Source organism: Onychomys torridus, chromosome 4, assembly GCF_903995425.1.
Source record: "Onychomys torridus chromosome 4, mOncTor1.1, whole genome shotgun sequence".
In the NCBI taxonomy this organism is placed as follows: domain Eukaryota; kingdom Metazoa; phylum Chordata; class Mammalia; order Rodentia; family Cricetidae; genus Onychomys; species Onychomys torridus.
Genome location: NC_050446.1, coordinates 48,214,542 through 48,239,818, shown reverse-complemented (window position 1 = coordinate 48,239,818; position 25,277 = coordinate 48,214,542). Strand labels below are relative to the sequence as shown.

Below are 25,277 nucleotides of genomic sequence, written 5' to 3'. Positions count from 1 at the left end.
CTGGCATCATTTGTAAGCCTAGGTCTTTGTCAGCTCGTGTCAACCAAAGCATTTGTTTCCCTGTTGCTGCTGTGTCCTTGGTAGCTTGCGCTAATGCTGCTGTTTCCTGGGTTTTCAAGTCGGGCGCATCCTGGGGACTCTCTGGGTGCCTCCTACTTTCACTGTTGGTTCTGGGTAGGCTGTGTGCTTGTCCTGGCAGCCAGGCACAGGCTCCGGAGAACACACGCCTCTCGATCAGAAGGGATGGGCAAGTAATTCTTACGAACAGCTCTGCCATGTGTTCGTGTTCTCTCCTGGCTCTTGACAAAGCAGCGCCCTTACAGTTGTGAAGTAAGACACTGTGGGCAGTGCCCACCCTGGGGCCTTTTACCTCCCTGCATTCCTGCTGGCCTCAGGGACCTTGACCAGGCTCTGTGAGACCGACACTATGCGGTCTCCTTGTCTCTGTCGCGTCTTCTGCCCTTCCATCCTTCACGATACAGCAAGCTTCACAGACTGACATTTGTTATCTGTTCAGCTTTCATGGCCTTCCATAACTTGGTCCCAAAGACCTTTTTCAGTCTCAACTTTCTGCTCCTTAACTTTGTGTGTAGGTTGGACATTGCTATTCTTAAACGTTGAAATCATAAACGCTCCAGAATCCAAATTCTTGAACATTGATGTGATGGTGTATGCAGGAAGTTCTATACCCGACCTTATATAATGGGTTGAGATCAATAAACAGGCACTGAAAATATTGTATTAAAGTCACCTTCAGGCCGTGTGTAGAGAGGTGTGTGTATTACTTTTCTGTTCTGGGATAAAACACCACGATGACAAAGGCGACTTCCGGAAGAAAAGCTTTATTTGGGCTTATGGTTCCAGAGGGGTGAGTCCATCATGGCAAGGAGGCACAGCAGCAGGTGGCAGACACGGCAGGCAGCAGGAGCAGGAAGCTGAGTGCTCCCATCTTCAAACGCAAGCAGAACGCATAGAGAGGGAACTGGAAGTGATGGGAAGCTTTTCATTTCAAAGTCCACCCACCAGTGACACAGTTCCTCTGGCAATACTGCATCACCTAAACCTCCCCAGCCACCAACTAGGGACCAAATTTTCAAATGCCCCTAACTATGGGGAACATTTGTCATTTAAGCCTCAAGAGTATGTGCGAAACAATGGAATTTTGTGTTTAGATATCTCATTAAGGAACCAGATGTAGCAGTGCCTGTAATCCCAGTGTTTGAAGGGGGTGGAGGCAAGAGAATCAGTTCAAGACCAGCTTCTTCTACATAGTGAGTTTGAGGCCAGCTTAGACTACCTGAGACCCTGCCTAAAAAAGAGAAATCGAGCAAATGAACAAAAATAACAATAGCAAAAAGATTTCCCATTAGTCTATGCAAATATTTGAAAAATAATCTGTATTAAAAATACTTCTGGTCCCAGGCATTTTGAGGTACTCAATCTGTATCCATTCATTCATTCACCCATTCTTTTTCTCTCTTTGTATTTGTGAGTGTGGTGTGTGCTCACCGTGGGGTGGGAATGGGGTGTGTGTAAGAACCTATGTGCACCTCTTCTCTTACTGAAACTGGAGAAACTGGCAGTCAACAAGTCCCAGCCATCCTCCTGTCTCTGCCTCCCCAGTGCTGCCATTACAGACACTTGCGTGGTCACCCTTGGCTTTTTACATGGGAGCTAGGAGTTCGAACTCAGGTCCCACGCCTGCGTAGCAAGCACTCTTACCCTCTGAGCTATCTCTTGAGCTCTGCCCACCTCCCTGCCTCCCTCTCATTCTCTCTCTCTTGTTTCTTTTGTCTTTCTTCAACAGGAAAAGAGAACACACAAAATGACATGCTTAAGACAGGACAGTATCACCCGCCACTGTGGGTGCTGTTAGGAATCAAACCCAGGGCTTCCTTCACTCTGTGCAAATGCTGTACCCGTGAACCATACCCCCAGCCCCAAACTCTATTTATTACTGTTACTCACTCCAATTAACCCCTCTCCCAGAAAGGGACAAACAAAGATTTTTCTCATTTCTAAGTTATCCCCCAGGTTGAAATTTCCTTTCTCTGGTTGAAATCAGACACTGCGGTGCCGCTCCCCCCAAATCCCAAGTGCCCTTAGAACAGACACTCCTTTGGTTTCTGAGGTGTATGTGTGCTCTTACTTAGTTTTTGGCAGCCATGTTCCCGTTGTTGGGTGACTCACTGGGCTCCTTAAATCCTGCTATCAGATTTCTTAGTGCTGGCCTCCCTTGCCACTCCCAGTAACCCCTCGACTCCTGTGCCTCTCTCCACTGCTGCCTGTCCTTAGCTCTGCTGATTTTTGTGTTCTTGTTAACCTGTCCAGGGACTGAAGGTGGAGCTCAGTTGGTAATGCTTGCCCAGCTCGTATCAAGCCCTCGTTTGATCCCCAGCCCTACAGGGTAGCTCGTGCATGTAAATCCCAGAACTGGGGGTCGGAGGTGCGGTGGGAATGATGGGGTGGAGGTAGGAGGATCCCAAGTTCAAGGTTATAGTGAGTTTGAGGCCAGCCCAGAACACAGGAGAGCCTGTTTCTACAACAAAAACAACAAAAAGAATCCACATGTGTCCTATTATGGCAAATGTTAATGGAAGCACAGGGAGGAAATGTGTAGTGAGAGCCGGTAGACGACATTTAATATCAGAGGCCAGAATTCCTTTACGGACACTGCTAATATAAGATTGTTTGGTTTGGTTTGGTTTTTCAAGACAGGGTTTCTCTGTGTAACAGCTCTGACGGTCCTGGAACTCGCTCTGAAGACCTGGCTGGCCTCACGGAGATCCGCCTGCCTCTGCCTCCCGAGTGCTGGAATTAAAGAAAGGCATGTGCCACCACTGCCTGGCCAGTTTGTTCCCTTTTAGGTTGATTTTTTTTTTTTACTTTTATTTTTAACTGTGTATGTGTGTGTGGGTGGGGAGCAAATAATGTACATGTGAATATGAGTGTCTCAGAAGGCCAAAGCGTTGGATCCCTCTGGAGCCAGAGTTACAAGCATTTGTGAACCACCCAGACTCAGGTCTTCTGCAAGAGCAGTGTGTGGTGCTGTTGTGCCGTGCTGTTTCTGCCAGCCCCTGGTCTTCTGTGTTTGCTTTGACCCTTGTTTATAGACCCACTCCTTCACTATATCAAAGAGTTACTTTATCTTCATTGCACAAAAGTGTGCATGATCCAGAGTCCTGGGGAAGGAAGGAGCTTGTCTAAAGACTCACATGAGCTGATTTGTAATAGAGCCAGGATTAAACACAAGGCTGCCTCAGGATGGCTTTTGTAGTCATGTGGCCAGGGCATGGTTCATTTGGAGGGTGACACTTCTCAAGTGCTCCTGATAGCATCAGCTAGTAAAGAAGTCCACCTTAGGCTCCTTCTTTTGCAAGGCGACGATTTTTTTTTCTTTTTTTCAAGTGTGACCTTTGATGTTTTCAGAGTAAGACAAAGGGAACATTTCTGGTTTAAATTCCCTCCTGGTTGGAAGGGCAGATGGTTTACTCAGTTCACAGGTATTGGAAATAGTTAAGCCAAGAGCAAACAGCGGTCCTCACCCTGATCCTTCTCTGTCTTACCCCCTAACCCACGAGGCAGCCACTTAAACCTCCTTTTGCTATTGATTTTGGTATTTCCTTTTATATTTTTATGCTGACATTTATAGGTTTTTCTCTTTTCTTAAGTATCAAGGATTGAGCCCAGGGCCTTGTGCCCGAGCTAGGCAAGCTTCCTTACAATACTTAACAGGTTTATCCTCCGTTCTTCTCAATACAGTTATAACGTTTGATCATTATTCAGTATCATTTTTCTGACTGCAAGTATTGTTTACACATGCTCACACGGTGTACGTGTGGAGGTCAGAAGACAATTTAGAGGACTCCGGTTTCTCCTTCCACCTTGTGGGTTCTGGGCATTGAACTCAGGATGTCAGGCTTGGTGATAAACAAACGCTTCTACCAGATGCAGGCTGTCTTCAAACACACTATGATCCTCCTGCTTTGGCCTCCTGAATGTTGGCATTACAGGTGTGAGCCCCCAGCACCCCGGCTCAAGTCATTACTTTTCATATTTCCTATTTTGCCCTATGCAAATACATTTTCATAGCTAAAGATTATCAAACTTTTTTTTTTTTGTTTTTTTGAGACAGAGTTTCTCTGTGTAACTTTTGCCCTTTCCTGGGACTCACTCTGTAGCCCAGGCTGGCCTCGAACTCACAGAGATCCGCCTGCCTCTGCCTCCCGAGTGCTGGGATTAAAGGCGTGTGCCACCACTTGATTATCAGACTTTTATTTGCTTGTTTATATACCTACTGCTGATTCATTAATTTAATGGATGTTTTTTTGAGTGCCTACTATGTGCCAAGCACTGTTTTTGTTTCTAGGAGCATATTAGGGAACAAACTAGACAAAGATTCTCCTCTGACATTTTTGGTGGGAGATGGTAAAGTACAGTGTTGAAGGGGATATTTGTGAAAGGGAGAACAGCTATGTCAGGGTAGGGGTGTAGACACACACGGCCAAGGGGAAGGAGTAAACAGCTTTGTCAGGGTAGGGGTGTAGACACACACGGCCAAGGGGAAGGAGTAAATAGATGATGAAGGTAGAATTCGGTGAGGATTTACATTCTTCCCAGCATCCCTTTCTTCTCACTCTGTGCCTTGGGTAATCTGGTCTTTGGGTTTTTCTGGTGGCTTCGCTTCCTGTAGCTTTCTGTTTGCCCCAGTCAGGAGTAGGTACCCTGGAGGGCTGCAGCACCTTGGTCCTGGTTCCCTTACCCATTTCCTCAATGGATCACCTGCCCCTGATTCCTACATACTCTCTTTGATTTAGTTCACTCTCTCTTAAAAAAGAAAAATTCCTCTGGGGCCAGTGAGCTAGCTGAGCAAGGGAGGCACCAGGGCTAAGCTTGGTGACCTGAGTTTGGTGCTTGGAGAGAACTGACTTTGGAAAGTCACACCCTAACCTCCACACTCACGCTGTGGCATGTGTGCCCACCCCAAATGAATCCATGTACCAGAAAAGTCCACAGTTTCCCGAGAAAGAGGACACAAAGACACAAAAGTAATAGTGAGAATACAGATAACTCAAAATCGTGTAGCTAACTTTACCTTTGGTGGAGAGTTTAGAATTCCCGGTCAGAGATAATCTCTCGGATACTTTATTCTGACCCAGTATTTCTCTCTGGGGACTTTTAGGATTGTTCTTTTTTATTTTGCTGTCCTGCAGTTTTATAAGGGTGAGTGAGGCTTGGTGAGATTTTTTTTTTTTACATTAATTATTTTTTGCATGTGTGCATGACATTTAATGAGTTCTTTTAGTCTTCAGTTTGGGAAATTTCCTGATCTTACTTCTTTGTTGGTAATGACTCTTGGTCATGCCCCCATGCACTGAGTCCTTGAAATGATAAGGGGTTTCTTTGGTAAGCACACTTTTAAAAAATTACATGAGATGTAAAAGACTTTTTATTTCTTCTTCCAGTGACTGGGACTTGGAATAATGGAAGATCTCTTAGAACACAGTAATTTCACTTTCAAAGGCATCCTGTGCCCCCTGCAGCCCTGCCCCCCTCTCGTGGGCTCTTGGCAAAAGGCTGCATCTGGGAAGTGAGGTGTCTGTGAGCTCACATTTGGGGCCTTGGCCTCTCTTTTACTTCCCTTAGTTTTTCTGGTTTCTCTTATCTTACCAATGTTTTTATTTTTACTTACTTATTTTATTTTTGCAGTGCAGTAGATTAAACTCATGATAGGAAAGCTGTATTCCTCAGCCCATGTAATTTTACACTTACTTATTTAGTGTGTGTGTGTGTGTGTGTGTGTGTGTGTGTGTGTGTGTTATGAGTGCGTGTGGGTGTGTGGTAAGTCATTTGTGTGGAAGTTGGGGGACAGCTTTTGGAAATCAATTCTCTCTTACTGTGTGATTCCCTAGACTTGAACTCAGATCGTCAAGCTTGTTAGCAAGAGTCATCTTGCTGGCCCCTTTGTATTTTATTTTATTATTTATTTTTAAAAATTCCTTTATTTTTATTTTATGTGCGTGGGTGTTTTGCCTGCATGTTGTCTGTGCATCACATGATTGTAGTGCCCTAGGAGTCCAGAAGGGGGAGTTAGATCTCCTGAACCTGGAGTTACAGACTATTGTCAGGGGCTGTGTGGGTGCTGAGAACTGAACCCAGGTCTTCTGGAAGAGCAGCCAGTACTCCTAACTCCAGAACCATCTCTCTAGCCCCAACTCATGTATTTTTAATTGAGATTAAGTAGTCCCATGACATAAAGGTTCCTGTTGTGATCATTTTAAAGTGCACTATTTAGTGGTTTTATTTTAAATGTTTGTAATGTGTGACAGTCACCATTATGTGATTCCAGAACCCACTCATCTTTCTCAGAGAGAAACCCCCACACTCACTGAGCCATTAGCTCCTGTTTCCCTCTCTCAGGTCCTGGCAGTCATAATTCTGGGTGCTCATCCATGGCCTTACCTTTGTGGACATTTGACGTAAATGGGATCCTACACTATGGGCCTTCTGTGTCTGGTTCATTTCGCCCAGCAGATTTTCATCAATGTTGACCATGCATCAGTTCTTTACTGTGCTCTTAAATTGGTATCTGGGCACTTGGTTTTTCACTACCCAGAGGCAATCCATATCCACACTTAATATCCTTAGTTTGATTTCAGTACCGTAACTTGGTTTACTTTTCCCCAAACAACTGTTAGCAACCACATGATGTTGAATCATCCTCCTTTTTCAAAGTGCCTTTTTGTTTGGTTTTCAGTATGCCAGTACTGAGGTGGATGGAGAACATTACATGACCCCAGAAGACTTTGTTCAGCGCTACCTTGGCCTGTACAATGATCCAAACAGCAACCCAAAGATTGTGCAGCTCTTGGCAGGAGTAGCTGATCAAACCAAGGATGGGTAAGAACCTTTATACCTGTTCTGAAAATTAGTTGTATATTTTATTAAAAATGTAAAGCTGTAAGTTTCATATCATCTTTATTATTATTATTATTATTATTATTATTATTATTATTATTAAGACAAGGTCTTACTACATAGCCCTGGCTGGCCTGGAACTCAGTATGTTGACTAGGCTAGCCTTGAACTCACAGAGCTCCTCCTGTTTCTGAGTGCTAGGATTAAAGGTGCATCACTATGATTAGCTTGCATCTTAAATTATTTAAAAGATGTATTTATTTTTATGTATGTAAATTTTTTCCTGCATGTATGTATATGCACTATGTGCATGGTGTGTGAGGAGGCCAGAAGATGACATCAGTTCTCTGGGTACTGAGTTACAGAGAGTTGTGAGCTGCTGTGTGGGTGCTGGGAACTGAATCTGTGTTATCCCTAAGAGTAGCCAGGGTTCTTAACTACTGAGCCACCTTTCTAGCCCTGTATCTGGGGTTTTAATAGTGACCAATACCTTCCCTTGAAACTCATAAAATGGTGTTATTTACTGCCATTACCATGTAAGCTGTCGGTTCTTGTTTTCTAAAAAAAAAAAAGTTTACATGAGAGAAACCATATTTTATATTGGATAATCTGATCAGGAAGGGCTCCTTATAATGAATCTTATTTTTTGTATTCATTTATTTGAAAAATACTGAGTACCTGCTAATGTGTCGTGCATTATTCTTAGTGTTAGAATGTGTCAGAAAGCAAGCCACAAAAGGCAATAAAATTTACAAAAAGTAAATTATAGCATGTTAGGAGGAGACAAGCACTATGAAGAACTTAGGGAGTGGTCTGTATTCATCTGTCTACTTATTTAGTTGGAAAACATTACGTTAACACCACAATTTGCCGGGTACTATTGGGCTTTATAAATGTAAGCATGAATAAAATGAGGTTGCTGACCTTAAGAATAAGTTCATAGCTTAGTGGGAAAGAGCGGACCAGACAAAGTAAAAACAAGTCAGTATTTCTGGGGTAAGACAGTGATGATAAACAGAAAGTAGAAGGACCCAGGAAGCTTCGTTAACTCTCAGTTAGGACAGCCTCACAGGCAGAAGAATTCCAGGGAGGGAGAAAGGATTGCCTAGGAACATGAATGAACGTGAATGTGTGTGTGTGTGTGTGTGTGTGTGTGTGTGTGTGTGTGTGTGTGTGTGTGTGTGTAAGCAGTGGGGAATTTGTGTTGTAAGTACTTTGGTGTGTCAACTGTGGCATTGCTTTGCTGCTGCAGAAGATGTAGTTGCAGTGAAACTGGGGACTTTGTGTGCTGGGCTTTTGCTGTGTCTTGTACAGACTCCCAGTCTTGGGGTCCTTTTAGCCTGGTAGTGTATGGGTGTGAAGTCGCAGAAGCAATAAGGATTCATCTTACTATGGAGTTAGTCCATTCTTCCAGGGGTGCTGTAAATGTTAGTAAAATTGCATGGGGCTGGATTATGGAACAAATACAATACAATTTATTGGGTTACATAAAGAAAACAATTGTTCACCATGGCAGTTTTCAGCTATACCCCTAGCCAGGATTTTTTTTTTCCCTAGGTGTAGAGGTGCTTGTGTAAAAAGCTGAGCAGCGAAGAGTCTATCCATCACTATGAATGTGATCATGCTTTAGAAAAGAAGGTTGGAGAAGACAAAACTGGTTTTGAGCAATCTAGGGAGCCAAGTACTGTAATGGTTGAAGTAGCAAGACTGGCCAAGAGTTCCTTCCTGCCAGAGCTGACTCTGAGTTCACTTTTACTGTCCCATAGAACTTGGCACAGTGCATGAAATTTGGGACATTCAACAAACGTTTACTCAATGCATCTTAATGACTTGGAAAGATGCATCATTGTAAATGCCAGGTGTTGGATAAAAGTTATACATTTTTTGTCTAGTATTAAAAATGTCAGATCAGATGCCAGGCATGGTGGGGCCTTTAATCACAGCACTCAGGAGGCAGAGGCAGGTGGATCTCTGTGAGTTCGAGGCCAGCCTGGTCTACAGACCAAGTTCCAGGACAGCCAGAGATCTACAAAAAAAAACCCCTATCTGGGTGGGGGGGGGGCACCAAAATGTCAGGTCAGCTCCCAAGCTGCAGATCAGTTCATTTATAGAGTCTAAATAGTGGTTAGATAGAAGGTCTATGGAAATTAATGTATTAATTAGAATTCTTCCTTCTGAATTATTAAAGGTAGCACATACATTTTGCTCTTTTAGAAAATATTGGTATGTTTGTTGTTGACCTGGTTTTTGTATTTATTTATTGAAACAAGATATCTCTATGTAGCCCTGGCTAGCCTGTAACTTACAGATCCATCTGTCTTTGTCTCCCAGTTCTGAGATTAAAGGTGTGTGTCACCACAACTGGCTGAGTTTGCCTTTTTTTTTTTTTTGGAGCTGAGGATTGAACCCGGGCATTCGCTTGCTAGGCAAGCACTATACCACTGAGCTAAATCCACAACCCTGAGTTTACCTTTTAAAGACACCCTTTCACTCTTCTTTTTTTTTTTTTTTTTTTTTGCTGGTTGTGAGATACGTATTTAAACTTATGATAATCCCCCAGCTTCACCCTCCCAAGTGCTGGGTTACAGGCATCACCACACCTGGCAACCCTTTTCACTTTTTTTTTCTTCCGTTTTGAAGACAGTCTCACTTTTACTTCCAGAAGCAGAGAAAAAAATAGAATTTTCTAAAAGACTTGGACTCGCTTTTTTGTGGATGCATGGTGTTAAGAGGTTGTTAAACTTCCTAAATATAATGCAGAATGGGTGGATTTGTATCAGAATTTTTCTAGGGAGAAATCTCAGGCTTTCGGAAAGACTCAATATTATGGTTAAGGTTTTACATCTTAATCTGACAGAATCAAAGTCTTTGGTAATGTTTGACTCATCCCGAGAAATCGCCTTTGTTTAACAGTTAAGGAAAAGAGGCTCAGAGTGGTTAATCAGCTTCCTTGGTAATCAACAATTAACTCTCTTAACATCCAGTCTTCTTTTCTTGTAATCTCTCATTATTAATTTCTCTTTCTCCAATTCTCTTTTTCTTGCTGTCACTGTTACCCAGGACAGTGAATGAAGGCTTAAAATGAAATTGTTACTTTTACTCTGGCCTCAGGGTTAAAGGTTTTTGTTGTTGTTTGTTTGTTTGTTTGTTTTCCAAGACAGGGTTTCTCTGTGTAGTCCCGGCTGTCCTGGAACTCACTCTGTAGACCAGGCTGGCCTTGAACTCAGAGATCCTCCTGCTTCTGCCTTCTGAGTGCTGGGATTAAAGGCGTGTGCCTCCACCGCCTGTCACAGTGCCGCCCAGCCTGTTAGGGTTTTTTGATTCTGAGTCCTACAGGATGTAACTTGATGGCAGTATGACATTACTTAGAATCACCTTGGCAAGGGAAACCATGCGAGTGAGTAGAATCAGTACAGACAAGTGTAAGTAACTTGACGTGTGAGCTGGCGCTGCTTTAGGAGCGGTCAGTAGTCTGCCTTTGTTGATCGGATCTGAGACCTGCCTTCAAAATCTCCGTGCCTTCAGGTAAGTCTTTTGCATTGCTTTTGGGACTTTCTGAGCACACAACAAAGAACACAGTATTTCCTCTGATGTTTTCTAGCCCAGGAAGTGCCCCTTCTTGCCATCCCCTGTCCACCATTAGACGGTGAAAAAAGGTGCTTGATACACACTCACGCAGAAGCAGCATCGTGTGGTATAAATAGCCTGCTGGGTTGTCTGAAAGTCAAGTTAGCAGCCAAGTGTTATTTGTGAGATTGTGGCTTAAACTTGGGAGTTCTGGTTGCATCATGAAAAGCAAAATGATTTTATGCATTAAATGAAGATCACAGAGACTTATCATGTGATCTGATCTAAAATATTTAGACAGTTGCTTCTTTGAAACTGTAACTTCTAGGATAGTGGTTTCTATATTTAGTCTAGTCAGAATTTCATCTGGAAGTTCTATCTGTTACACTGGGAAGACCCAGTTTTTTTCTCTGATCCTTCATGAGGTGTTTTTTTTTTTTTTTCTTTTCTTTTTTTTAACCGTGCATGTTGAAGACTCATTCATTTTGGTAGAAATCTTGGCTATTTTATACAATTTTGTAGAAAATTATAAAAACAACGTTTTTGGCATTATATTAGTTTTCATTCTGATAAGGGACTTTGTGGGAAAATGTACTACACAGTCATAAAATTTGTTACTTCAAAGTTATAAAATATGCAATTTCAAATAAAAATTCCAAGCACCCAGGAGATAGAAGCAAGAATGTCAGGAGTTCAATGTGTCCCCTACCCCCACTGCACCCCATAAAAGTAATTTTAAAAATAGGTAGACTTTGGTCAGGGATGAGGTGTACATCCTGCACAGTCTAGGGACCTGGTGAGCTATCCCACACCTGATTTTCTCCTGCAGATGGACCAGTAGGAAAGTAAATGGCTGTAGATGTGCCCCACTGCCTCCAAACCCCTGGCTGCTCAGTAGTTTGGTGGAGATCTGAGTATGCTGAGGGGCAAAATTGAGCAGGTCCCATCAGGCTTGCATTTTATCAGGGCTGCTTGCTGCGCATAGTAAACCTCTGTGAGTCACCGGTGTCCTGAGGCATCGGCCGCCAAGGCCTACAGCTGTCTTTTTGGAGGCAGTTCCTGCTTGGCACCAAGAGCTACCAAATGTCACTCAGAACCAAGAACCTCCTGTTGCCCAAGCTTGCAATTTGTCAAGGGAAATCAGAAAGCTGGATATTTGTATGAAATCTTAGGATTTCCTAAGGTTACCAACAAGTGCATCTGGAAAAGTAATTCTTTGTTTGCCAAAGAAAACACGTCTTTTGGACAAATTCCACTTGCTAGCCAGCAGCTACGGCCTTTGCTGGATAGGGAACTAATCTTTATTTTCTCTTATAAAAAAGAAAGTTTTATTACTGAGCATGAAATATGTTCCAAAGTGAAAAGTTCTATATTTCAGAGTTACTTGTGGTTTTGATGCCCAATTCTGGATACTTAAAAAATTAAATTGTTGCTGGGCAGTGGTGGCACATGCCTTTAATCCCAGCACTCGGGAGGCAGAGGTAGGTGGATCTCTGTGAGTTCGAGGCTAGCCTGGTCTACATGGCGAGTTCCAGGACAGCCAATGCTACATAGACCCAAAACCCTGTCTCAAAAAACAAAACAAAACAAAAACAACACAAATCAAATTGTTGCAAGTTTGTTCATCTAAAAAAACAGGTAATTGTTTTTAAGTTTTAGAATTATTATTATCATTTTTTTTTGAGACAGTTTCTGTGTGTAGCCCTGGCTGTCCTGGAACTACCTCTATAGACCAGGCTGGCCTTGAACTCACAGAGATCACCTGCCTCTGCCTCCAGAGTGCTTAGATTAAAGGTGTGCACCACCACTGCTCTAGAATTATATTTGTAGTCAGAAAAAGTAATGCTGGTCATTCTTCATTATGAAATTTCAGGCCTTTAACTATGTGGCTAATGAGTCTTCTGGAACCCCCTGCCTATGCCACTGTTTCTCTGGCATTTCACGCTCTAGTCAACCCCAGCACCCCACTCATGGCTTGCCTTCTGTTTCACTCAAGCCCAGCACCCATATTGATTTTCTCTCTCCTCTTCCTTTCTTCCCTCCATCCTTTCCCTCTTGGAGCCGGGTATAGAGTCCAGGGCCTCACACATGCTTAGCTACGCCTCACCCAGCTTGTTGGTTCTGGTAGGCTGCAACAAGAATAGCAGAAAAAGCCAAATAAAAAATAATTCAAAACAAACCAAACCCAAAAGAATAGGTGAGTCAGGACTGAGGGTCACATCTGGCAAGTTCAAGGACCTGCCGGGTTGTCCCCTGCCTAACTTTCTCCTGCCAAGGGAGATGGGGGAACATCAATGGCTACAAAAGCTGTGGTGCATTGAGGGCCAGTGTTCTCTGTAGGCTCCAAGCTCCTAGGACTGTCAGTGAGGTCTGTGTTGTGTTAATGGCACCACGTCTCCCCCCACTACACTGACCTCAGACAGGGTTTCTCTGTGTAACAGCTCTGGCTGTCCTGGACTATGCTCTGTAGACCAGGCTGGCCTTGAACTCAGAGATCTGTATGTCTCTGCCTCCTGAGTGCTAGGATTAAAGGTATATGCCACCACAGCCCAGTGGCATCATGGTTTTCAGGGAAGGGATTCTGGGAGACTGCCAGCAATACCAGGTGGGCAGATCGCAAATCCCCCCTTTAGAATTTATGGGTCCACCTCTGAGCCCAGGTGCCAACCCTCTCTGTAAACCTACATCTCATGGTGCCCCAGGGTTGATTTTATAGCAGTGGTGATGGGTATTGCTAAGTGCAGTAATGCCTCTTTGTGCCAAACATTGTGCAGATACGTTTTACATCATGGATTTCTCAAAACAAGCTTGAGACTTATATGTTAAAAGTTTTACATATAAGGAAACGGAGAGGCTAAGGAACTTGCCCAGGGTCATCCTCTGTCCTTGGTATTGTACTCTATTTGCTTTAAAGCCAAACCATCTTTGACAAGCTTTCAAAAGACCTAGGATGGTGGTTTCGTAATTTGCAGGCTATGTAGGTGCACAAGCCTGTAGTCCCAGCACTGAGGAGGTGGAGGCAGGAAGATCAGGAGTTCTACATCATCCTCTACTACATGGAGACTTTGAGGCCAGCCTTGGCTATGTGAGACCCTGTCAAAAAGAAAAGGAAAGAAGGAAAGGAAAGGAAAGAAAAGAAGGCAACAGAAACATGGAATTGCAGTGACAAAGGGTGCTTTGGTTCCTGCAGCTGACACATGTGTGCTCCATGACGTCATTAAAGTGGTTTTGTGTTAGTTTGACTACTGGTTAATTTCAGAACTCACTAAATATATATCTTAGGGCTTAAGTTCTAGAAATTCAGTAATGTGGGATTTTACCTTTTGTTTTGAGGGCTCATTAGAGACATATTGTTTTTTTACATGTAGCAGAATAATATAGTGATTTCTTGCTCTTATCACTTTTGATAATTATCAAAATAATTATTGAATTTATTTCATTTAAATTTCTGTCCTTTGGTTTATTTTGCCAAAAGCTCCAGATGGCATAATTTATGTACAAATACTTTTTTGTATTTCTAAAAACTTCCCAGCCCCTATCTCGTGTAGCCTAGGTTAGCCTTGAACTTGCTATATTTTAGAAGCCGGCTCTTGAGCTCCTTCATTTTCCTGCCTCATCTCCCCAGCACTGGAATTATAGGAATGTGCGCCACCCCCATTCTGAAGTCACTCTATATGTATGAGTGTGTACATATATGTGTTTAGATACAGCTATTAGTTTCTTCAGCCAAGACGGTGAGAAGGAGATGATTCATTGTTCCGGAGTTATAGTTGGGCACACATGAGAGAAGTGGAATACCCAGGCCCGAGGCAGAGGGTCAGCAGGGACTGTTTTGGTTGTAAGCAGAGCAGTCTCTCAGAGGCGCACTTGGTGGTCTGATGGTGAAGTTTTGGGTCCATCGAGATAATTAACGACAGTAGCATGTAGTCAAAAGACTGGAGCCAGCATCTCCTGCTCTCTCCCCCAGCCCCCAAGGGCTGCACAAGCTCCTTTACAGGGACCTCTGCGTCATCTTTCTTCTTATTCACTTTCACTTCTTCCTGCCCTTCACTCTGAGCTGCAGCAGTTTCAGGGAGGACGGCACGGAGGCCGGGAGAGCATCTTTTCTGAACGTTATCTCCTTGGACCCATGCACGCACCGTCTTGCCGTTTCCTCTAGGCGGCCTTTCTGTGGCAGCGGTTAACATGTTCCTTTGTGCATTACATTTTCTCTCAATTGATGATTAGTTCTAAATCACTGGTTCTCAATGGGGGTAATTTTGTTTTCTAGGACATCTCTGACAATATCTAAAGACATTTTCAGTTAGCACAACTGAGAGATGAAATTGACATCTCGTGCGCAGAACCCAGGGACACTGCTAAATATGCTACAAATCATAGAAGACCCAACAATAAGAGATCATCCAGCTAAAAATGTCAGCAGTGCTAGGGTTGAGAGACTATTGATCAAAATCAGGCTTATTTTTGGCCTGCTCCTATCTGTGGTATTAGGGGCTATTGATCAATGCTCACGTTCATTAATTTGTTAAGGGCTTACAAAAATGTGCCGTTCCTTCCCTTCTGCAAATGCATCGCCTTCATCTGTCCCCTGCTTACCCTGAGCTACAGTTCATACAGCAACACATACTAAATGCCTGGTATTGATGACTCTTTCTTGAGGAGCAGGTACCCTGGGTACCTTTTCCTTTCTGTGACTTCGGGGAGACGTCCACACCCGAAGACACACTCGGGTGTGTCTTTTGTCTGAGGGCCTCTTTCTCTTAACCCTCGTGATTTAGCTTATATTAAAATGTCTTTATTAAACTCCAACTCTGATTCATAAAAAGGTCCAGTATTTTCCTATTCTCTACTAGCCAGTAATTAAAAGAAATATTTACTTTATTTGTGCGTGCGTGCGTGCGTGCGTGCGTGCGTGTGTGTGTGTGTGTGTGTGTGTACATACGTATATGTGTTTGAGTGCCTTGGAGACCAGAAGAGGACATTGGATCGACATGTGGTTGATGTGGGTGTTGGAAATTGAATCTGGGTCCCCTGTGAGGCTGAGACATCATCCCTCCAGCCCCAGTAATATTTTATATTTTGTTCCAGGTTGATCTCCTATCAAGAGTTTTTGGCATTTGAGTCTGTTTTGTGTGCTCCAGATTCCATGTTCATAGTGGCTTTCCAATTGTTTGACAAGAGTGGAAATGGAGAGGTGACATTTGGTAAGGGGAAACAAAAGGGTTATAAGCCATAGTAAAGTTCCCACGGCTGGTCCAGCTCTTCAGTCCCAAATGTAACTACTGAACGCATGTTGCTGTTTACTTAGGGCCTAGTCAGTGAGTGAAGGAGTAGTTTCCTAAAGGGATTTATACATATAAAAGTGGGCATTACTTTCTTCGAGTTAGACTATTGCAAAAGGTGAAGGAGTTCATGAATGATGTCGCTTTAGCTCATTCAAACACTGATGCTCTGACTTCCTAAAAGAGTTGGGTGAGCTTTCCTCATTCTGGGCCAGCCTTGGCGAAAACTCTCCATGAAGTAAAAGTACGAAAGCCAATGCTGGTCTCCTCCTTCTTGAAGAGCTTTTGTTTTTCTTTATTTTTGAATAGGGAGATTAGAGGCTCTCTATGGCACCTTGGGAAAATTGCTATTCTGCCATTCCCCACCCACAAGGGGGCTTGGGGGGGTGGGGTTAAGGTGAGATTAGAGTCTCCACGGCCTCCTCCCCACTTTAGAGCCTTGGTTGTAGGAAACAGAGCCTAGAAAAGTAGAATTGTCATTGATTTAAATCCTTCGGTAGGAACATTGTCTCAGAAGGATACAAACTAGAATTTTCTTTTCTTTTTTTCAGCTATCATTCATCTCTAAAGGTGCTCATTTGTAGAAATTAGCTGATGCTTAGTAACAGGGCTAATCTTTCCTTGAGCAATTTTTCAATAAAAAAACAATGTAGTGTTCCCACAGATTTAGATCCCCCTCTCTACCATTTCTTTTTCTTTTAATCTTTGAAAACAGTATTTTCTTATGGTTAAAAACAAATCACATGAAATTTTCCATCTTAGTCACTTTTAAGTGTTCAGTTCAGCAAGGTTTGGGATGTTAGATTTCCACAACTTTCCGTCTTCTACAAGTGAGGTTGACCCCCTTTTGTGGTGTGGATTGCTACAAATATTAGTAGAGAGACCCTTGAAATTCAGGCTTTCCCTCAGTCACATCGTTGATTTTCCCCTCCAATGCTTTAGTTATAATAGAAATGTCCGCTGAGCGGTGGTCGTGCACGCCTGTAATCCCAGCACTCAGGAGGCAGAGGCAGGCGGATCTTTGTGAGTTCGAGGCCAGCCTCGTCTACAGAGTGAGACCTAGGAAAAGCACAAAGCTACACAGAGAAACCCTATCTCAAAAAAAAAAAAAAAAGAGAGAGAGAGACAGAGACAGAGACAGAGACAGAGAGAGACAGAGAGAGAGAGAAATGTCCTTGATTTACACATGGTGGCTCACATCTTTAATCCCAGCACTCGAGAGGCAGTGGCCATGGATCACTGTGAGTTTGAGGCCTGCCTGGTCTACAGAGTGAGTTCCAGGACAGGCAGGACTATATGGAGATCTTATCTCAAAAACAAAACAAACAGCACAAAGGAAGCAGTGTCACCATAACTGTGAGGATGGTGAGGAACCAAGAGTCCATCAGCAGGACCAGCTGCACCTTGCCTGTAACTTTGGTGGGCACATTGTCTACTTTGGTATTTTTTCCCTCTCTCTTCATTGGCTCAACCCTCCTCTGTGAGGAGCATTTTCATTTAAAAATACTCTGTAGAGCTCTTTACATTTCTGCATGTAGCTGGGCGTCCTCCCTGGCCATTTTGTCCAAACACCCAGAGCTCTAGAGAAAGCACAGTCTCTATCACCTAGTTAGTTAGCATGGATTCTGCAGTGCTGAGCATTCCCCCTGCAGGGGGTAGCACACATGCTCACATGGCTCCCTTCCAAATGTGGCTCAGTGATGTTGGGAAACTGGGACACATGAATCTGAGTTAGTGATGGTATCCTTGTGCTGATATCATGTGTACATTAAGAATTAGGCTTCTCAAAAGCAGGTTCTAATTTATTTTGTCTCCTACCTCCATTTGGTTGCTTCCCCAGCTTGTGTATGTGTCTTTTTAAACCGAAGACACTGCATGAACAGGCCGTCAACAGATTTCTGTCACTGTTGATTAGGAGATTAGAAGGAATATAGGAAGCAGTTGGGTAGCTGACACACACCTTACTTCCTGGAGATGAAAGCTCATGGATATACAAAAATAGCTCTTAACTTTATGATTTTATGACTTTTGTTTTTCCCTTAGGTTATTATTTACGAGTTAGGGTTTTAAGAAATATGATGAGAAAGTAGTTTGATTTTTTAACAACACTTGCCCTGATCTGAATGAAGGACAGATGAACCTCCCACCCCGGAGTCTTATGTTTTTTTTTCTGTTCTGTAATGTACAGATAAGATTATTACGGATTATCTACAAATCCTGGGGCCCTTGCCCAGGGCACTCTGGTCCTCCTGTTTCTCCCACCCCCCTCCCCAAACCCCTTTTTTCTTTCCCTCACTCGAATTTTGTAAGGACTTTGATCTTTTCCTCTTCCTGTCTGCCATCTCTAGTTTTGAGGATCCACCTTTACATCATGTTTCTTTTTCTTTTTTGTGGTTCTGGGAGTTGAACCCAGGGCCTCATGCATTCTAGGTAAGCATCCTGCCACTGAGCTCAGGCCTGGCTCTTAGACCAACTCTCTCAACTGATCTGAAAATAAAGAAGAGAATATTTGACTTAATGTTTGTAAGAAAATAAACATTGTTAACTGTTACTTATAGCAAATGCCATGTAATACGATTTCTAAGGCCCACTCATTTCAAAACTCCAGATTCTCTGCATCAACTTGAAGTTTATTTTTATAGGATTTTTGCTTATGTGACAAAGGTCAGTTTTTATGTTTGTGTCCATTTAATAAAATGAATTGTTCTTATGTATTTATAGACACACGTTTAGGGAAAAGAACTTTGATATTCACTGTAACTAGAGTTAAATCCTTTGCATCAAATGGCTTTTCATTTCTTAGTTGGAGCTATTTCAGGTACAGTTTTCTCTCGTGCACACGAGGGAAAGGAAGGAGAGATTGGATGCGAACTGCAGTAGACTGGAGACCACTCACTTTGCCATTGCTCTATTCCGTGGGCTCCGACAGGAGTGCTGTGTTATCTGTGCCTTTGTTGATACTGTTCTCATCTGTGCCTCTGTTTTAGATCTGTTTTTTATACACATCAAGCTCTATATTTAAAACTAGCATCTTAACAAGTATTTCTATACGTAGCAGCATTGGACATTCACTTGAGTGCCAGACAAGGGGCGTTTTGTTGTTACCGGGCCTCTGTTCTGGAGAGAGGGCTTATATCAAGGCCTTGGTTTATACGTTTAATAAACGTTTAATACGTTTCAGAATGAAAGCTCAGGAAAGGTTTCTAGAGTTCTGTTTCTGTTTTTTTTTTTTTTTTAAATAAATAAAGTGTTCCTCTTTGATTATCTTTAATAAACTTTGAATGCATGCTGTGGGTAGTTACTTAACGGCTTGTATCTCTGTCACTGCCAAATGGCATGAGCCTTGTGGAGGTCATTGCATGACTGGTGTGTACTAGATACAGTGTACATGTGCCTGTGTCTCACTGTTACCCACTAGTGTGCTAGTATCCTGCTGGGTAGAATTAGAGGTAACCTAATCTTCATTAAGTGGTAATACTGCATGGTGCTGTTATTTGCTGCCACTCATTTATTTCGATTTAAAAAAAGAAGGTATTTATTGTTTTATCAAACATTTAATTCTAAACAATAAACCCAAACAAACAAAACCAAGAGAACCTATTAATTGTTTACTAAAAAACAAATATAAAACATACCATATGCTCTGGATTTTCTATCAAACACTCACGCACATTTTACTCCCACTACAGACCAGGAACTCATCAAAACGAACTTTTCCAAGGACATGTCCGTACTGTAGAAACCTTCTAAATCAGGGGTGCCTTTTGATATAGTACAGTGTTGGTGTCAGCATACAGCAAGCAAAAACTGTATTCCACATGTGTCTTTGAAACAGACTTTTTCTCTAAAGGGAAGACATAACCATCACTGTTATTCCAAGTGTCAGGACATGGTAGCGTAAATACCAAGAACCTCGTGTGTGTCCTTTCTCTGTGGAGACAAAATTGTAGATATGGATGATGTGAGATTCTAATGCCCGGAAGACTAGGATAATTTGGTAAGCAGTAGGGGCAGGTGGGTGTTCGATTAAATCAGGAAGAAATTTTAAGATGCTTTATATCGTTTTCAGACATCACAGAAAGGACTATTTTGAAAAAAGAAAATGCGTAAGCTACCACAGTAGCTTAGAGCTTGAGTTTAAGGAGAGGACTCACTGGTTATGTCACTTGATGGTAGACTGTTAATGTTAAGGCTCGTGGCTTCTGTGATGTTCTTTAACTGTGAACTCATCTTTCCTGAGAAACGAAACCTTTGCGTGTATTTGACAGCAGCACTGCTCTATCTGACTGCTCACACAGTAATCCCTTCTGGAGGTAGGTAAGGGGCTAACAGACACCTTCCCACAGAGTGCCGGGGGAGTTCACCCAGGACACTAATACCCTCCTGGAAGTAGAGTCGGAAGGAAGCCGAGAGAGTCTGCATGCTTCGGCTGGGACTTCCTCCCCCAGTTCCTGCCGTTGATCTTTTCTGTTGTTATTGTTGTTGCTGTTTGTTCTCTCTTCACTGGGCTCCTGGTTGTTCCTCTTTTTCCTCCCAATTTTTCCTTCACTGGAAAACACACCCACAAGTCTCACTGTTGTGTCTGTTCAGTTGTACACAAGGATAGTCACCATTTACCACAGGTATCCTAAGGACCTCTCTGACTTCACCCTAAGAACTGTGCAGGTGAAATCCGGCTGTTGAGGAAAAAAAAAAAAAATCTCCCCTGGCAATAAGAATGCTTGGTCTCAAGCCTTTAAGTTGGAATCAGCGACTCCTACTGGGCTGGGCTCCTTGAAATCAGGATGTCAAGCTGGGCTGATGGTAGGCGGGCTGTGTCACGGGGCTGATGGCTTGTATACCTACAGGAGGAGTTCTCTGGCCACACCGTTGGTACAGCAGCTCCTTCCAGGCTCATTCATGGAGCAGGCATGGTGGCAGTCTTGGAGAAGAGTGCCAGCCCCGGTCAGAGGTAATTTTGTACTGCAGAAAGGTGATAAAGACCCTGGAGGAAGCGCCCTTAAGAACCAGGGTGGGCATGAGGGTGGATGAGATGGGGAGACACAGTGTGGGCTGCTGGGGAAATGGAAACCTCTGTTAAGACATATTTACATAATATGTTTCAATGTGTATTTCACCTAGTCCAGTCTTTATAAGTGACTGATACAGCTAAACTGACTAATATACGTCTTGGAACATTTTTCCTTAATCACATTGTCACCGTTACCTGCCCTCCTGACAAATCACATGCTCCTCTCCTTTTGAACAAAGAGAACATAATGACAAGCTACTTTTGCTATCTGGCCTCAATTCCCTCTTCAAAGGAATTGTAAGGCATCTTTTTTTTCTCCTAAGCCCATGCTCTCTGCAGGAAGTGAAAAAGTGGTCTATTGTTTTCTCTGTCAGAAACATGAATGGACTCCTGTTTCTCTGAGCAGTACCAACCTAGTATAACCTCCTGGATCATGAGCTTGCTGCCAAGATGTGACTGTCAGGCCAGGCCAGAACTGTGGCCACGGAAATAGTGCTCATAAAGGGTGCTAGTTAGAGCTAAAAGTCCTTGTTTGCCACGGGAAAGTCGGGATTCTCTTTGGGTGGGAAACTTGTTACACACAGCAGTGAGATGACTCAGGTATACTCGGGGTTAATCATGGTCCCCCTCTCATGTCATGCAAGACCTGGTGACCCACGAAGATAAGTGCAGCAGCTGATGGAGCCATTGCCTCATGCAGGTAGATGCTCCTTAGCACTAGACCTTTTACGTAATTCTGTTTTGGAAACACACCCCACCCAGTGAAAGAACAGTGGCAATTATAAATTGGACTTCAGTAGCTGACCATCTCTGTGACATTCCTGAGCCAGCTTCAGGTGATGCATCATGGACTAGTAACAGATTTGTAGACTACATCTCAAGAGATGCCAAGATAGGTTTACAGTCTTATTTGTCCTGGTGACTCCAGTTGAAAAGGACCGAAAGTCTCATGGAGTAGTTAATAAACTGGTGGATGACATTACAATTGAAACCATGTCCAGAGCCGTCAGGGGCCATCTGGGGAGAAGTGGAACCTGTCCACTAAGATTCCAGAGATTGCTAGTAAGTTAGTAAGAGAGAGTGTCCCACTAAAGAGCTTTTATTATAGGGCTGGGGTATGGCTCCGTGGTAGACTGCTTGCTTAGCATTGGTGGGGCATAGGTTCGATCGTTAGCACCACTTTAACAATTGGTTTTTAACTATAAAGATTTTTTTTCTAATATGTTGTATAAATTTAGTTTGTGAGCCCAGTATGGTAGCTCGTGCCTATAATCCAGTCTTCAGAGGCTGAAGCAGGAGGATTGCCAAGAGTTCAAGGCCATGCTAGGTGACATGCTATGAGACGCTGTTTCAACAAAACCAACCCAAACGAAAGTCTGCCAGGCGCAATAGTGTAGGCCTGTTATCCCGGCCACTTGGAGGCTGAGACAGGAGGATTGTAAATTCAAGGCCTGGTTAGGCTTCTGAGTGAGTTCAGGTCCAGCCTGGGCAATGACACCCTGTCTCAAAATAAAAAGGTAAAAAGAATTGAGTGGAGATCAGTAGCAGGATGTTTACCTCAAATGCTTAAGGCCCTGGGCTCAATACCCAATATGACAAATAAACACATAAATAAAGACAATTTAGTTAGTAAATATCCTTTTGGTGATGTCAGAAAAAAAATAGAAAAGACTACATTTTTTTGTTTGTTGTTTGAAGGCTTTTGAGTCTTTGACCTCTTTTGAGGCTTTTTCATACTTAATTTCCAAACCATATAAAACTGTTTCATCTACCGTTACATAAAAATTAGGCAGATATCTTTCCTTATCTTTTGCTTTAGAGATCGCTTCATGCTAAGTAGACTCTGACCTGCTTTGTAGCAGTGTGTACATTTCCAATTAAATAATTGTACCATGAAATAACTCATTTTCTTTAGTGATCTTAGTATCACTTCATATACATAGTGATTTATGTTACCCGCTCTGCATTTCATTCTGCTTTTACCTTTCAGTTTAAACTCCTTTTTTGTTAGACTTTTTTTTTTTTTTTTTTTTTTTTTTTTTTTTTTGAGATATGGTCTCCCATGTAGCCTTGTCTGACCTGGTACTTTTTATGTAGACCAGGCTGGCCTCCAATTCACAGAGGTCCTCCTGCCTCTGCCTCCCGAATGCTGGGATTAAAGGCCAGCACTCTCATGTCTGGTTTGTTAGACTTCTAAAATAAGTTAGTTAATTTGGAAACAGAGTGACTAATTATATTAGATAGACCCTAGAAACATTTTTGCTCGTAGTCCGTGTTTTAAACATTTTACAATCCTTGCTGTTGTGATTGTTTCATAAGCTTTAACATATTTTATGACCTGAAATTTCACTTACATGTCCCCACCCCCAGGGTAGAGGCTCCTGGGGATTGGATCCATGATCTCACACATGATAGGCAAGCATTCTACACAAGCTACATCCCCAAGGCCTAGTTTTAAGGATGATCTTTTCCATTGATTTGAGCCAGCAACTCTTTTCAGAATAAAACCCCCATGCAGTGTTTAGTTTATGTTTATTTAAAGTGAACAGACTTGACCTGGGTTGAAAACCCTGAGATCTTGTTGCCACTTAGCTGAGAAATCCTGCATCCATTTGAGAGAGAAGATGAGAATCCCATCTCCCCAGTGACATCCAATGCCTCCTTCTGACTTTGCTACATCCTGTAAACCAGAGCTTTTACCTTGAGTCCAGACTGCTAGGACAGGTCCAGTTCAGAGTTCCACCCAGACGCATCACTTTCATTAAGAGAAAGGGTATGGAAGACAAAGGGGATCGATCCAATAGACCATCGCAGTTATAAGGTGGGCATTGTGTTCAAAGACTGTCAAAATCAGAGAAAACAACATAGAGGTGATTATGAAACATTCAACCCATGTTTATTAATGCTTTAGGATAATTGATAGCTATTGATGGCAAAACCCTTTCACTAATAAAATTGGCTTTAATTGGAAAATAATTTGGTTCTTAAGACATTTGCTAAAAAGGCTTCCTGCTCTCTTAACTTTGCTAATGATTTTTTTTTTTTTTTTTTTTTGGCATGAGCTTCCGAATTAGTCTACCCAGTCTATGCTTGTTAAAGCAACAGTCATTATAAATGTAAAACTGTAAGAAAGAGTGATCTCACTAGTGCGTGAAGACAAACAACAGAGTTCTGGTTGTATCATACATACACCGTGACTGGTACCTATTGAGAAGTGAGCATGCCGTGTCTGGTGCATCATTGACAAGCGGATCACTAATTTCACTTATCTTAAAATATTTTAATAGTTCAGACTAATAATCATGGATTTTCGGGGGATTTTGAGGCTTTGTGGCAAGACCCAATTTTTGACACTATTAGCTTTTAATAAGGGGCTTTACTGCTGAGCTAATGATACGCTGTTGGTAGTATTTCTTAAAGCTATCTTCAATAGTCATATTCAGGCTAGTGTGAATGTAATAATCATGCCTCAATCAAACCATACTTAGTATGACAAATATTGCATTATACTGTAATTTAGGTATTCACGCTTCTGATAAAAGGCTTAATTCGACTCGGTGAGGAACCAGGAAAACACTATTGATTTTATGTTGGAATGTAAAGTAGCAGCTATTTATATTTCGAGGTAGAAATCGCTTCCTAATTAAAATTAAATCAAGAGAAATTAAGAATCTCATGGCCTTATATGTAATGGTACACAATCTTAAGTGAAAAATTATATTTTGTATCAGTTGTGTTCCTGCATGGGTTTCTGGGCACAAAGAGATTTGCAGTTCCTCTTAGTAGAAGCAGACGGTCTTGACTTTTTAAACTTTTCTTAATTCTTCTCTGTAGGAGCATTGCAGTGGACCGGCTGACTCATTGTCAGTGTGACTGATGCCTTTTTCTTTTCCCTTTTAAGAAAATGTCAAGGAGATTTTTGGACAGACTATTATCCATCATCACATCCCTTTTAACTGGGACTGCGAATTCATCCGACTGCATTTTGGGCACAATCGTAAGAAGCACCTTAACTATGTGGAATTCACTCAGTTTCTGCAGGTAGGCACCCTCCCTGGACACTTGCATTGTCTAGTACAGGGACAGGTCCCCACGTCACCCCCATTCTTCATTTCCCTCCCACCCAAGCGAGCTCTTCAAACTCTGCAGCCGTTTGCTTCCAGCCCGTCCTTCCATGCATTTAAATACTCAAGTAACCCTGCTTAGTCTTTCCACTTCAGCTGTGTTTGGTTGAATTCTAACCCTGTGAGATGAGGGGTTCTTTTACCTCTCACTGCCAAGCTCACACCTGGACATTTTCCACGCTCATTCTTTCTTTATTTCAGCTCTGGCTGAAACTCTGGAACTCACTTTGTAGACCAGGCTGGCCTTGAACTCATAGAGATCTGCCTGCCTCTGCCTCCACCCTCATCCTTTTTATAGTTATGCCCTCTGACCTCCTTATGTACACCATGGCAAATGTACACACACACACACACACACACACACACACACACACA

At 42.6% G+C, this 25,277-nt stretch overlaps 1 protein-coding gene across 3 annotated transcripts in view; it reads left to right on the top strand.

The window, feature by feature from the left end:
• Slc25a12 (solute carrier family 25 member 12) overlaps positions 1–25,277 on the top strand; it is an 85,498-nt gene that overhangs the window by 17,919 nt on the left and 42,302 nt on the right. Inside the window, exons 3-5 of one of the 3 annotated variants that reach the window (XM_036183588.1) lie at positions 6,758–6,900; positions 15,574–15,689; positions 24,680–24,819. In XM_036183588.1, coding sequence (XP_036039481.1) covers positions 6,758–6,900; positions 15,574–15,689; positions 24,680–24,819 — 399 coding nt within the window. Of the gene's footprint in view, positions 1–6,757; positions 6,901–15,573; positions 15,690–20,614; positions 20,719–24,679; positions 24,820–25,277 lie in introns of those variants that run through there. The other 2 variants (XM_036183590.1, XM_036183589.1) reach the window with 2 other exon arrangements.